General features: G+C 36.9%; 1 protein-coding gene across 13 annotated transcripts in view; it reads right to left on the bottom strand.

Moving 5' to 3' along the window:
- The window catches only part of Magi2 (membrane associated guanylate kinase, WW and PDZ domain containing 2), a 1,461,753-nt gene that overhangs the window by 627,830 nt on the left and 817,755 nt on the right, over positions 1–16,168 (bottom strand). For all 13 annotated transcript variants that reach the window (XM_031380053.1, XM_031380052.1, XM_031380051.1 and 10 more), the window contains one exon: positions 2,397–2,516. In XM_031380053.1, coding sequence (XP_031235913.1) covers positions 2,397–2,516 — 120 coding nt within the window. The remainder of the gene's footprint in view (positions 1–2,396; positions 2,517–16,168) is intronic.

Here is a 16,168-nt window from a genome sequence, read left to right as displayed (position 1 = left end):
CTCTTAGACTTATCTCAAGAGAAACAAAGCATTTGCAAGCATTTTTCATAAAATGTGTCATAGGCTGGAGAGATGGCTCAGTGGTTAAAAGTACTGACTGCTGTTCCAAAGGTCCTAAGTTCAAATTCTAGCAACAATATGGTGGCTCTCAACCATCCATAATGAGAGCTACAGTGTGCTTACATATAATAACAAAATCTTAAATAAATAAATAAAAAGGTACTGATATAAAAAATCATGGCATCTATTTGATCACAAGAACAACAGAAATTTAACATGAACATATGGTCTGCTAAAAGTTTCTGTACGACCAGGTGAATAGTCTGTTTCATTATCAAACGTCCTATTATACATCATGCTCTTGGAAAGATCCTGTGTGATCCTGGTTCCTCACTATATCACAGTGATATTTAAATAGGGTTATTAAATGCAATAAATACATTACATAGTGAGTTGGCCTAATGTGGCTTGTATTCTAATGCTAATCTGGGACCCCTAAGACTGGTTGCCCCAGAGAAGAGAGCATCTTCACATAAGACATGAATGACCCGGCTCCCTCAGTTATTTATAACTGGAAAATAAAGATGCTGATGACAGACAAAAGGTGGGCAGAAGAGACATAGGTGGGGTTTAGGTTTTGGGGGATAGGGGTCAGAGGAATAGGAGAAGAAAGAAATGCAGGGGAGGAGGAAGGAGAAGCCACTACAGTTAAGAGCCAAGAGAGTGTGGCCCTGTGGCCTGGCCAATTGGAGCTAAGAGCAGCCCAGATAGAGCATAGTAAACAGTTAAGTAATAACTTGGAGTTATCAATAGGAAAATAGATTCTAACAGTATGGAGGATAGACAGCTGTCCAGCTCTGATGTTGTTTAAGGCTGATTGTAAATATAAGGGCTGTGAGCTTAGCTATCATTCGGGAACTAATTGGTTTAAGGTAGGGGAAGCCCAAGGCTGGAATTTTAAATAATTTTTATAATAACATTACTACTGGAATGCATACAAACTAAATATTATTATTACACAGTCCAACGAAAATTAGTCTTTGTAATTCATTATTTATTTTCTCTGACTTAATTCATATAATTATTTTATGAGAAAGAATTTTACATCAGAGACTTGAAACAATTTTACATTATTAAAATATCTCCTTTATTTAAAAATGCTTTAAGTCAATCTTATTATCTCTTTATTATGACTAATGCATAGAACCATTTTCTAGATATTCTCATCGTTTTCCTGAAATGCAGCAATAAGTAACTTCCTTTACTCTTAGGCTGAATTGTTAGCCTAAATTGTCTTAAGAATGCTAAATAATTGAAGAGATTTTAATGCCTCTGACAGCCTCACAATAGTGAGATTTGAACATCCATATGTCACAGCACACTGCACTAAACAAGTAGAGGAAGAAGTAGATGGCCAAACTGATAACATAGCAACCTGGCCTTGTTAGCGAGGATTAGGAAAACTCCAATGTAGGATGGGCTAAGTAGTCATGCACATACTACAAGTTTTACTGTTATTGTTGAGCAATATTAGCTGTAACAGTGAGACAAGCTTCATCTTCAGACTGAATAAGAATGAATGTAAATATACTCTGAACATGTAACAATGATGAATAAAAGATACTTATACTTTTAGGTTAGTTTAAAATATTATTGTACTATGTCTGATATAAACTTTCATTACACACATACTAGATGCATGTAAATATGCATGTACAATTATGACCATATCAACATACTGTTTGCACCTGTTTTTCAAAGATGCCATTTCCATTTTTATAGATAAGCCTCTTAAGTTTCACCAATATGACTTACTCACAGAATAAGAATGGAGTCAAGTTTGTTACTGAGGATAGTCTCACTCATTTTTTCAGTGTTCTTTGCAGTGTGAAATCCTTCTAGAATTCTATATTTGGGTTTTCATCTTTGCTCGTATTTGACCCAGGCACACAAGGAGACTTGCGAGTCAGTACAATTTAGAATTCCCCAGCACGAAGTATTTCCTATCTTATGATCTTGCATGAGATATGAATGAGGATCTGTGCACTACAGCAATATGAGAACCCAACATAGTGCTGGACCAGAACTCCTCGCTGACCTCTCTAGGATACCACCAAGACACGTCTTATCTGACGACCACAGCTGAGTTTCAAAGCAAAAGCATGCTTATGCCACCGAGCTAGTTCATGCCTATCTAGTTCTCTGAGCAGTTTTAAGAGGAGAATTAGTTCTGATACACCTTAACATGTTTCTCACATTATTTTAACAAAGCCCTCAGGCCCAGATTATATAAGTAGTATATTTCTGACCCATTCTCCTGATGTTCTGCTGCCAGAAAAATAAAATACGTTCTGTGCCGCAGTTAAGTATGGAATTGTACTGAAACATGTGCTTACCTTCATAGGTCCCACTTTCTAGGAGAGCACCACTTTTCTCCAATTCCATAAAGTCTTCAACGGTTATGAAAATGTAGTCCACTCCAGGGACCTCACCCTCCTTATGTGGCCTTGTGGTGCCTAAATTTAAAAAACATTAAAACAAAAGAAACAGTCTGTGTCATGTTGCTGAACTTTAGAAATGCCACCACGCTTTTGAATATCCACTGACACGTGTTTGTACATCCTGTGGCTTTGGCAGTTTACATGTAGCCTTCTGTTTGTTTGGCAATAGGAAAAAAAAAAAAGACAGGGCAAAAATTAAAGTAAATGGACAAAGCATTTTCTTCATTAAGCTTACATAGAGTTCATTGCCATGGAATGTGGCTGAATAGATTGTGTTCAATGCAGATTATTGTGCCCCTGTAAAAGAGGTGGGTTGAATGGTGGGCCCGGAGCCTTCATGCTTAGGAATTCTCATCTTTCATTCCTGTGAATGGACTTCTATTGTTCTACAGGCTGCATTCCTATGACATAAAAATATATTGGAAAGTGATATTCAAGCCAATGTCAGTTAATCTTTGTATTTTTCTGGTATGTTCCTTTGCAGCGTGTGTGTGTATGTGTGTATGTGAATCTGTGCATGTGTGTATATTTGTGAATGATTTTTAAGGTGTTTGTTAATATTGAACCAAAATAACTCATATATGCATATTAAATCTAAAAGGTCACAAAATCTGTACTGGTACTTTAAATTTAATAATAATTGGAAGTATCTGATAATTAGTTGTAGTAACAGTTATAGTGGCTGTAATATGACATATAAGTTAATAGGACACCATTCATCTCTATACCTCCCTTATCTGGACTGAATTTCTTCCTTTATTACTGGTTGTAATTCTGACCAGGGGGTAATATTTTTCCCCACAGATACCATATTGGACAGTGTCTTGCTCACGATGTCCCTTATTGAGGGAATGGAGCTACAGAGTCTGGCCAAAGACCTCCAGGTGGTTTTTGGAGAATATACAGTTTTTCAAGCTTGCTGTCTAGACCATCAAGGGGGGACACATACAGAGAGACAGTAAGACCAACAATGCCTCAACTTTTCCCCTTCTCTTTGTTTTCTATATACAGTATTTCAGAATGATCAAATTGAAATTTATGTAATATAGAAAAGCAAATAGATAAAAGTAATACATACAAGAAAATGCAGAAAGAAAAATGGTGTATTAGAAGGCATTTATAGAATTAAATATTCCATGTGTGATCTCTACTATAGAAGAAACATTTTATATTAATCTTTTTTATTCTTTGAATTTTAAAACTTTATTGACTATCATAAAAGGAGCTACTTAATTGTGTTTTCGATCAATTTGGATCAAATTTGAACAGCAAGACAGTGTTATAAACAAACATCAAGAGTGTATACATGTATATACTATGAAATTGAATTGAGGTAAAAATAATTCTTATTAGATATTTTTAAAGTTGAAATGCATCATTTTCTAGAGTTAAGCTTTACTTCAGGGTTGAAAAACAGTTTGTTTTTTTTGTTTTTTTTGTTTTTTTTAAGCACGCTTGATGACTTACCCATGAATTTGTTATTTTATGTAATTTAATTAAGCCACCTTGTGCAGTACTTCCTGTTGCTTTTATGCTATAAAATATAAGCCTCCCACACCTAATATGCATAATTTGTTGTCAAATTAATGTTTCTATGAGAACTTTAACTTTTAATCTCCTGACTTTTATGTGCTTAACCCTTATGAATTAAAAAGGCATTAAAAGAGTTTTTGGCAATCAAATTGTTTTTCTGTTTATTTAGAGCACACTCTAATCATTAAACAAAATCACATAACAAAGATTTAATTTACCCTACCAATTTATCTCTATGTTTCAGAAGTCAGATGCTCTGAGTAATTCAGTGCCTGCAGCACAGTAGTATATTCGCAGCACAATGGAAGTTCAGGAGAGCCTGCTTCAGGCCAAATCCAGGGTGACCAAGGCTAGTGCAGATGCTGTATGGCTTTGCCTTTCTTGGATCAACACTGCACCTCAGTGTGCTGTATCAGTACTTCCTGTAATACACCCCACCACTTTGCTGGATGCTGGTGATGACATGGAGTTGCCCAGCCTCCCTGTCTGTCAATGAAGTTCTTCTCTGCTCGGAGCACTGCAGCTTTGATGAAGACATCGTCCATTGCCTAGACTCTGCTCTCTGTTTTGCTCCAGTTCCTTTATCTCTATTTTCTCTGACATCTTCACCAAGTCTGCTTTATATCCTTTCTATCCACTAATAAAATAATCCACATATACAAGAACAACAAGGAGTTTCTTTCACTATTTTCCCATTGGATTAAGACCCTGGTCCATTCATGGACTGGGGCTGCTACAGAAAACCAGACACTAGACACTAAAATGGTGCAGATTTCAACATCAACTTGATTCCACCCACACTGGGGATTCTTTAGTCACACTTTCCTAAAGGTCTGCCATACCCATTTGCACTGACTCAACTTTTTGGTTGTCTGCAGAAGATATGAGACATTTTCTTGGTAAAGGAAGTGATAATTTAAATAAAAACTTTCTCATGTTTTGTTTTCTATGTTTGTATTATAATACATATTTTATTTTTTCCTCCATAATCAACACTTGATTGCAATTATGTTTCTACTTTAGATGAAGTCTTTTTCTCTTACTTTGGTTCAAATATTCATGTTTTTCAAAGATTAAGGTTACATGTATTTTTTTAAAGTTCAAACAATTTAATAAGATTTCACACACATATGCATATACGCACATATGCACATAAACACAATATACACCACACACACACACACACACACACACACACACACACACACACACACACCTTTTTGTTACTCAGGGTAAAATGTTCTCCTATTTTGTTTTGCTTCCAATCTCTTTACGATTTAGAATGCATATTAATTTTCTGCTTTGGTCGTTATTTCTCTATTTCCCACTAATGAAAATGAGCACCTCATTGCATTTTGCCCATTCACAAATACCACATTCTACTTCTTCCTCTCCTTCCTTTTACTTTCAATAGAACGTACTTGGATGACTGTCTTGGGCACACATTTGAGAGTCTATAAATCAGTTCCCATCTGAACCTTGATAACATTTTTCTTCTCATGTAATTTTTGATTACTTTAGATGTAATGTTTTCATTTCAAAGTTTACACAGATGAACCATTAATTCAATTGGCCAATTCCCTCTTTGTTAGATTAATCCCTTCTGAAAATGTAAAATTCCATTTAGTATTCATCAAGTTCCTCTTGCCCAGGAAGGCACTCCTTGCTGCTTGTGACCTCCTCCAATCTGGACTTGGTCAGACATGCCCCAGATGCACAGGGATGTGCGCTGCCTCTGTCATGCACCCTAGCCCCTCCTTCTCCAGTGTCATGATTATCTTAGTGTTTTCCATGCAGACGCTGGCAGAGCTGATCACTCAGAAGCTCACTTTCTGTCAAGGGAAGCATGGAAGCCACACTGTGATTTTATGTGTTAGAAATTGTCTTTCTTCCTCCTGCACAGGAGGAAAGGTTGACAGCATTTCAGGAACATCTCATGATAAAAACCCACTTCCCATCCTGCTCTACTCAGGTTGTCAGTGTTGTTTTTACAGTCATGTCAGTAGGAGCTTTTCCTGACAGCCACTTTCCTCCTTCCCTCTCTACTCCCACATTAAACTTTTTGATAAGTCCAATACCCTCTAATCCCTCAATCATCCTTCCCAACTACCCTTTTCTAAGGCCAGCCCTGCCTAACTGGAGTCTGTAATGGCCTGGTCCCTCCAGTGGCTCCCTCCCTCCTTTAGGTGTTACTATTACTTCCCAAATGCCTAATGCATCCTATGGCAAAGAGAGACCTGGTTGAAAACATAGACAGGAAAATGCTGAAAGCTTCAGTGTCAGAGTATTCTCAAGTAGACTAGATCAAGGGGATGCTCAGAGGGTACCCGGCTATAGTTTTTATATAGAATTCCCTTTGTGGGATACATGAGAGGGGACAATTTAAGAATTTTCAGGCAAATTATACTTTGCCTGAATTAAATTAGGCAATTATAATCCCAGAGCTCAGGAGGCATAGGCAAGTGGACTTCTAGAAGCTCAAGTTCAGCCTGGTCTACACAGGAAATTCTGGGACAGCAGCCAGGACTATAAAATGAGACCATGCTTTCAAAATAATAATAGTAATATTACTTCTTTAGGTGCTTCTCAGCCATTCAATATTCCTCAGTTGAAAATTCTCTGTTTAGCTCTGTACCCCATTTTTAATAGGGTTATTTGGTTCTCTGGAGTCTAACTTCTTGAGTTCTTTGTATATATTGGATATTAGCCCACTACTGATAGTAAAGGATTGGTAAAGATTTTTTCCAAATCTGTTGTTTCCCTTTTTGTCTTATTGACAGTGTCCTTTGCCTTACAGAAGCTTTGCAATTTTATGAAGTCTCATTTGTTGATTTGCTTGATCTTACAGCACAAGCCATTGGTGTTCTGTTCAGAATTTTTTTTCCCTGTGCCTATGTGCTCGAGGCTCTTCCCCACTGTCTCTTCTATAAGTTTCAGTGTATCTGGTTTTATGTGGAGATCCTTGATCCACTTGGACTTGAGCTTTGCACAATAAAATAAGAATGGATGGATTTGCATTCTTCTACATGCTGAACTCTAGTTGAACAAATACTGTTGAAAATGTTGTTTCTTTTCCCACTGGAGGGTTTTAGCTCTTTTGTCAAAGATCAAGTGACCATGTGTGTGTGGGTTCATTTCTGGATCTTGAATTCTATTCCATTGATCTTCCTGTTTGTCTCTGTACCAATACCATGCAGGGTTTTTTTGATTGTTTGTTTGTTTTTGTTTTTGTTTTTCATCAGGATTGCTCTGCAATACAGCTTGAGGTCAGGGATGGTAATTCCCCTGGAAGTTTTTTTTATTGTTGAGAATAGTTTTCTCTATCCTGGGTTTTTTGTTCTTCCAAATAAATTTGCAAATTGCTCTTTCTAACCTCATAAAGAATTGAGTTGGATTTTGATGGAGATTGCATTGAATCTATAGATTTCTTCCGGCAAGGTGGCCATTTTTACTATGTTAATCCTGCCAGTCCATGAGCATGGGAGATCTTTCCATCTTATGAGATCTTCTTCGATTTCTTTCTTCAGAGACTTGAAGTTCTTATCACATAGATCTTTCATTTGCTTGGTTAGAGTCACACAAAGGTATTTTATATTATTTGTGACTATTGTGAAGGGTGTTATTTCCCTAATTTCTTTCTCAGCCTGTTTATCCTTTAAGTAGAGGAAGGGTACTGATTTGTTTGAGTTAATTTTCTATCCAGCCACCTTGCTGAAGTTGTTTATGAGCTGTAGAAGGTTTTTAGTGGAAATTTTGGGATCACTTAAGTAGACCATCATATCATCTGCAAATAGTGATCTTTTGACTTCTTCCTTTCCAATTTGTATCCCTTTGACTTTCTTTTATGGTCTAATTGCCCTAGCTAGAACTTCAAGTACTATGTTGAAAGATAAGGAGAGAGCACAGGGTCTCTAATACAGGACTCAGAGACAGGACTGAAGGAGTTGAAGGGATTTGCAAACCTATGGGAAGAACAACAATATCAACCAACCAGACCGTCCAGAACTCCCAGGGACTAAGCCTTCAACAAATGAGTACACATGGCTCCAGCTGCATATGTAGCAGAGAATGGCCTTGTCATGCACCAATGGAAGGAGAGGTCCTTGGTCCTATGAAGGCTCAATAGATGCCCCAGTGTAGGGGAATTGAGGGTGGGGAGATAGGAGCGGGTGGGTGGGTAGAGGAACACCCTCATAGAAGCAGGGGAGGGAGGATATGATAGGGTGTTTCCAGGAGGGAGGAAAACTGGGAAAGGGGATAACATTTGAAATATAAATAAAGAAAATATCCAACATAAAAAGCAAATAATAATAATAATAATAATAATAATAATAATAATAATAATAGTCATAGTAATAGTTGTAGTAGCAAAATGAAAAAGGAAAGAAAGAAACTAATATTTTGTAGTTAAAAAATAGCTATTTTTCTCTATATATAATCTATACCATTAGAATGACGCTTGACTTAGAGAATCAAAGACATACCTTTAAGTTGAGTGATCTTGTAGATGAGAGGATAAGCTGTGCAATTAACCTGAGTTCCCTGCCATATCATATTAGCATTAATTGACATTTGATCCTTTATCTTTATCTAGAATTCTTATGCATGCAAAGGACTAATGCAAGCAGCATCTTTATAAGCTAATGTGTGCAGCAAATTAAACAATTCTTTTTTCTTTATTATTGGACATTTTATTTATTTACATTTCAAATGTTATCCCCTTCCCTGGTTTTCCCCCTGGAAACCTCCTATCCCATCCTCCCTCCCCCTGCTTCTATGAGCACCTACCTACCCATCTACCTACCTAACCACTCACTTCTACTTCCCCACGCTAGCATTCTGATACACTGGGACATCAAGCCTTCACAGGACCAAGGGCCTCTCTTCCCATTGATGCTCCACAAGGCCACATACATATACAGCAGGAACCATGGGTCCCAGTGTGTATACTCTTTGGTTGGTGGTTTAGTCCCTGGGAGATCTGGGGGTTCTGGTTGGTTGATATTGTTGCTCTTCTTATGAGTTGTAAACCCCTTCAGCTATTCCAGTCCTTTCTCTAACTCCTCCATTGGGGATGCCACACTCAGTCCAATGGTTGGCTGTGAGCATTCACCCTGTATTTCTCAGACTCTGAAAGAGCTCTTCAGGAGACAGCTATATCAGGCTCCTATGAGCAACTTCTTGGCATCCCCAGTACTGTCTGGGTTTGGTTTCTTTATATGGGATGGATCCACAGGTAGAGCAGTCTCTGGATGGCCTTTCCTTCACTCTCTGTTCCACACTTTGTCTCTGTATTTCCTCCCTTGCGTCTTTTGTTCCCCCTTCTAAGAAGGACTAAAGCATTCACAGTTTGGTCTTCCTTCTTCTTGAGTTTCATGTGGTTTGTAAATTGTATCTTGGGTATTCTGAGTGTCTGGGCTAATATCCACTTATCAGTGAGTGCATACCTTGTATGTTCTTTTGTGACTGGGTTACCTCACTCAGGAAGATATTTTCTAGTTCTATCCATTTGCCTAAGAACTTCATGAATTCATCATTTTTTTTAATAGCTGAGTAGTACTCCATTGTGTAAAGGTACCACATTTTCTGTATCTATTCCTCTGTTGAGAGACATCTGGGTTCTTTCCAGCTCCGGGTTATTGTAAATAAGGCTGCTATGAACTTGCTGTCTCTTTTTCCACGGGGTGGTTTTAGCTTCTTTGTCAAAGATCAGGTGACCATAGGTGTGTGGATTCATTTCTGGGACTTCAATTCTCTTCCATTGATCTATCTGCCTGTCTCTGTACCAATACCATGAAGTTTTTATCACTATTGCTATGTAGTACAGATTAAGGTGAGGGATTGTGATTTCCCCAGAAGTTATTTTATTGTTGAGAATAGTTTTTAATATCCTGGGTTTTTTGTTATTCTAAATAAATTTGCAAATTCCTCTTTCTAGCTCTGTGAAGAACTGAGTTGGAATTTTGATGGGTATTGCATTGAATCTGTAGATTGCTTTCGGCAAGATGGCCATTTTTGCTATGTTAATCCTACCAATCCATGAGCATGGGAGGTCTTTCCATCTTCTGAGCTCTACTTTGATTTCTTTCTTCTGAGACTTGAAGTTTGTGTATTACTTTTACTTGCTTGGTTAGAGTCACACTAAGGTATTTTACACTATTTGTGACTATTATGAAAAGTGTCATTTCCCTAATTTTTTATCTCAGCCCCTTTATCCTTGAGTAGAGAAAGGCTACTGATTTGTTTGAGTTAATATTTTATCTGGCCAGTTTGCTGAAGTTGTTTATCAGCTTTAGGAGTTCTCTGGTGGAATTTTTGGGATCACCTAAGTATATGATTATATCATCTGCAAATAGTGATCTTTTGACTTCTTCCTTTCCAATTTGTATTCCTTTGACCTCCTTTTGTGGTCTAATTACTGTGGCTAGGACTTTGAGTATTTATATTGAATAGGTAGGGAGAGAGTGGGCTGCCTTGTCTGGTCCCTAATTTTAGTGGGATTGGTTCTAGTTTCTCGTCATTTAGTTTGATGTTGGCTACCGGCTTGCTGTATATTGCTTTTACTATGTTTAGGTATAGGTATTGAATTCCTGACCTTTCTTTATCATGACGGAGTATTGAAGTTTGTCAAATGCATTCTCAACATCTAATAAAATGATCACATAGTTTTTCTCTTTGAGTTTGTTTATATAGTGGATTATGTTGATGTATTCCCATATATTGAACCATCCCTGCATCCCTGGGATGAAGTATACTTGATCATGATGGATGATTGTTTTGATGTGTTCTTATATTTGGTTTTGAAGAATGTTTTGAGTATTTTTACACAGATGTTCAAAAGTATAATTCTGACGTGGTAGTTAGGATAACAGCTGGCACAGAGTAAGCACTTGACTGGGAGGTGTTGTTGTCCTAAGAAGTAGAGTTGACATCCTAGACTGCTTTTGTTTGTATGAATTCATGTTAGCATACTGAGCACTTACAGCATACTAATCAATATTATAAATGCCTGTACAGTTATAAAAACCAGAGACTGTCACTGCTCTTTTTCAATTTTTATTTTATATAAGATATATATATATATATCTTGCTTTTCAATTAATTTTTCTATAAATGGTCATATACCTGGTCGTTAGATCCTTTGCACAGCTTAGTGGTCAACTGCTGAGATTTCTTAGAATTAGCATATGAGGGGTAAACATTATAGAAAAAAATTATGAGAAAAGACCTCAAGTGCTTCCCAGAAAGACTATAGACCTCTAGGGGGCCACAGAAGAGTTACTAAGAGCTTGCACTAATTTCCTAAATATAATTTACTTTATATATTATTCAGCTTTGTTTAGGTCTGATTGGACTCATTAAAGTCTAGAATAGTTTCTTTTCTTCCTCAACTTTCCATTACTTTCAGCAGGCTTGCAATAAAACAGTACAGGATAGGTTGTGCTACCTGATAATACCGGTACACACAAGCATTCACACATCTAGGCTGGAGAGATGGTTCTGTATGTAAAGTGCATTCCAACTAGCCTGATGGCCTGAGTTTAGTTCATGAGACCCAGGTGGTGGAAGGAAAGAAACTCCTATAAATTCTCCTCTGATCCCCACTTGTGAACTATGGCAAACACCAACACACAGACACACACATATACATGTGCACACACATATGCATGTGCATACACAAGTAAATTTATAATTTATAAAGTAAAAAACAAAAGCAAATATTTACCTATGAACCCTAAATTTCAAGAGCTGATATAGAAATGCAGCTTTCTATAAAAGTTAGAGTTGAGCCCATCTACATTCATTTCTGTTTCAATATTTTATGTATATGGTCAAAGATGAAAACATCATTTACTTGATCATCAACATTCTTGGCGTGTACTAAAGTACACGATAGCTAGGAAAGGCATCATAAAAACATGGATGCCATGGCAATATTCCCCGTATTCCTCTTACAGCAGGAATGGCACAGCCAGTAGTACCATAGGTTCCCAAATGTCAGTGACAGTATCTGCATTTTACAGTCTATTAGAAGTAAAATAAGCCTATTAGCTTTGTCAGGATAGTTGTGAGTAACAACTTTTTTTTAACTAAAGATACGAGTTGACTTTAAAAAATTATCTGAGTATGAAGAAACTTAAGAAGTAGATCCATTTTGCTTGATGAGACACTAAATTGTGGCCTATAATGTCTTGGTCATTGTTTCCTTCTGAACGACACCATAAAGCAAATAGATCCAGTGGCCTGGAGTGTGAGAAGTTTCTTGACTCATTTGAAAACTATAAAAATGTTTATAAAGCCTCATTAGTGGGTTATTTAACTTTACCCGCAGGTATAGTATAGTGCCTTCAACAATAAGGATAGAAAGCATAATTTTAACTTTATGCACTCAGGAAAGAAAGGGAAGTAGTTAGTGTTATAAAAAAAAAACTAGAAAAGAGAAAGCAGGCATAGATCTATGTAGATTTCTTTGAGAAGGAATCTGATTCTAATAGTAAAGCCAGCCCACATGGTATAAAATGTGAAGTAAAATGAAGTGTTACACAGCCGTAGGTTGCAGGTAAACGTAATTAATATGTTGACTGGGAAAAGTTGACACAGAATTTCCTGAAATGGTTACTTCCCTTATTTTTATGCTGAAATAATTATAGTAGATTTCCCAACTCAAAAGACTTTGAATACAGAGTTGACAGGGAAGCAAGGTCAGCACCAACAACAAGTCCACCCAGCATCAGGAACAGGGGGACAGCTGGGAAGGATCTCAAGGGGATATGGTGATTCATCAGAGAGCTCAACCTGAAGCACTCTCTTATATTGCCTTTTGAATATAATTTTCCTAAAGTATCCATAGAGAAGTCTAAAATAAATTTTATCATCTAAATTATGGCTTCTCAATTTCAATATTATTTCTTCTAGACCACTCCTCAAAAAAGGAACGGAAATGAAAGGAAGGAAATTCCACTCACTGAATTTATACTTTATATCCCATTGCTTAGTTTCTTAAAGGAAAGAGTTTATTTGATAATTATCCAATTAACTACTGTACGAATAACACCTCTTTCAGAGGTTATAAAGGCATCCAGTGCTTAAACTCAAAGCGCATATCTAAAGAGAATTGAGTTTTCTCACAAATGGTTATTTTGTTGATGCAAGATGAAAGTACATGAAGGCTGCTTGTCATTTGGTAACCGTGGCAACCAGGAAATGGCAATTGGATTCTTAAAAATTCTAGTTTTAAATGAAAGAGCACCGATCATTTCACCTCGAGAAGAAACAAGAACGGTTATCTATAGTGAATATGAGTCTACGGCTTATTTCCTCTTTGCTTTTTGCTATTTTTCTTAATCCTATAAAATGATTTTAAATCATCACTGGCTTAAAACAAAAACTATCAGGACAGTATTGTGATCCATTTTGATGTGCTGCAAGTGCTACAGGGTCTGCCTTGTCGTGTGGAAGGAAATGGATCTAGAGCTGTTCAAGTGCCAACGTGTTCAAAGCAGATGGGTCACCATGAGGCAATCTGGGAAACTTCAGCATGTCCTTTGTACTATGTTCTCTCTCTTTCTTCCCAGTGTTTCTCAACTTCAGGCTAGAGAAAATAAATCTTGACAGCTAGGGCAATTCCCTTTGGAGTTGACCTTTAATTAACTCACTCTTGGGTTTTTAAGACACTCCTTTAGCTTGCAAGTTACTCATTAGCAAGTGTGAACATCATACCAGATTTGTGTGTGTGCTTCCAATAGAAACACTGTCCTTTGGTCAAGTGCCTTTAAATCAATTTCTACACAACCAGTCAGGGTGGATTTTATTCTACTTAGTTTAATAATGTAACATCTAAAAAGACGGTTTTGTTCAGTTCAGCTGAACTTAGCATAAAAACCCAATAGCCATATTACAATACAGTCCAGAATTCCTAGACTCAGACAATTCTTCTGCATTATCCTCCTGAATAGCAGGCCTGTGCCACTCCCCAAAAATGCTATCCGTTGAAACAAATTCTTCAGACAAAGAGATCCAGGCATCAATTTCATGTTTCTCACATACATGATTATATCTGTTGTATGTCTAGCAAACAGAGATTAAGGTGAGAAATAGTGCTTAAAAGTTAGGGTTTAGGCTGGATAAAAGCTCAGTAGCAATGTGCTTGCTTACCATGAATAATACCCTGATTTCAGTCTGCAGCACTACTCACCCTGGCCCTACCACACACATGCATAAAAATGTTTATTTGTTGCTCTCCATAACTTGAGTTCAAAACACAGAACATCAAGAAAGAAAAACCAATTTCCAGGGTGGTATTTTTATGTTTTATATTTATATACATGACATATGTATATATACTTCCTATCTTAAGATATGTATGTAAAATGATCATATATAATACTATCAGTGCCAACATATCATGCACTACTTATACCAAGGCATTTTGCACTGAAACAAATTAGGGCAAAGTGAATCTGTTCATTCATTCATTCACTTGCTCATTCATTTATTTATTTATTCATCCATATAACTTATCATTATTCTCTTTGTAATTAATCTACACTTTAAATTTTGGGGTGAATGTACATGTGTATGAGATATGTGCATGTTCATGTGAGTATGCAAGCATGCTTAATAGGTGTTGGTGCATGTGTGTGCACTTGCCTATAGAGGCTAGAAGTCAAAGCCAGGTGTGTTTTGAAATAGGGACTCTCACTAAGGCTGGGGCTCCTTGATTTACTTAAACTCACTAGCTAAAGCTCCCGGGATATGCCTGTCTCCACTTCTGGAGTACAGGCTGTGGAGAGGGCACTTAACCTACACAACCATCTTTCCATCTTTCTGTGGGCTCCTCCTATCAATTCTTTTATACTTAAGTCCATCTCCTTTACCTACAAAATAGTAGCAAAAACTTCAGTTGTAAAACTCAAGCTTTTCATAAAAATTCTGTCTTTGCTTCACTTGTATGTACAACACAGGAAAAAAAAAAAGAAATGTGATGACTCCGGGAGCAAAACTGCATAGAATGACTCACCAAAGTAAAAGCAAAGCCCTGAGAGATCGATGTGCTGGAGACCCGATCCATTCTTAACATGTCCTGAAAAGCATGGCTAACTTCAGGTTAGCTGGACACTGCACCAGTGAAATGGGCAGCATGCTATGATCTCAAGCTTCTTGATGAGGGTGGATGATGAACAACCTACCTTGTTTCCAATTCATTTGCTTTTGAGCTTTTGATTTTAATTCTTCAATATTTAATTAAGATATGCTCTCTACATGACATTCTATAGGATTCTAAAAAATCAGTCTCCTCAATTTATTATTTAACAGATAATATGTCAAGATTATATACTGAGCTTAAAGAAAGACCAGTGACTTTTTATAGAAACAATATATATTTAGTTTGACGCTTTTATACTGTGCTCATGTAAAATTAATCTGGGCCAGAATGAGACTGCAGGGGTGGCCACAGCCCTTTGAGCAACGCAGACACCACCATGACCTTCACTGAAAGGTTTAGCAGATCATAATTCTACCATTTTTTTCACTATTAGAATCTTGCAGTGGCATTAACTTTTAGTGTCACCATATGTCTCTATGGCATCTGTATTTTTTTTTTGAAATATACACAGTCGATCTTAGAATACAGTGACCACAGATGATCAGAAAATACACATGAAAATAAAAAGGCAGTTAACTATTCAGAGATTTCAAAGCATTAGGAGCGTGGGCAGATTATAACACATACATTGGATAATTAAGTTATCAAATGCCGTTTATTTTCCCCCGAGGCCTAGAGGACACAGCCAACAAACTGGCATGGAGGAAATGAAGAAAGAAGAGAAGTAACTTTGAAGAGGAAAAAGCCAGGTATCCCAGGAAAGGAGCTTCCTTTAACTGGTTAAAAATCTTGAGTTCAAGAACTCCCTGTGCTTTTAGGGGAGCTTATGCCCACAGTATCAACTGCTGACTTATCACAAAACATAGTTTCCATTTGATGGACCATAGAACAGAAATACATAGGTTCTATTGTTTGAAAAATAGTACAAATTATTCTAACAAAATGCACTGAAAGGAGCTTAACTCTTTTTGTTGTTGTTGTTGTTTTATTTTTTGTTTTTTGGGCTTTTTTCTTTTTTTTTTTTTTT

Source organism: Mastomys coucha, unplaced genomic scaffold, assembly GCF_008632895.1.
Source record: "Mastomys coucha isolate ucsf_1 unplaced genomic scaffold, UCSF_Mcou_1 pScaffold19, whole genome shotgun sequence".
NCBI classification, from domain to species: domain Eukaryota; kingdom Metazoa; phylum Chordata; class Mammalia; order Rodentia; family Muridae; genus Mastomys; species Mastomys coucha.
This window is presented reverse-complemented; position numbering and strand designations above follow the sequence as displayed.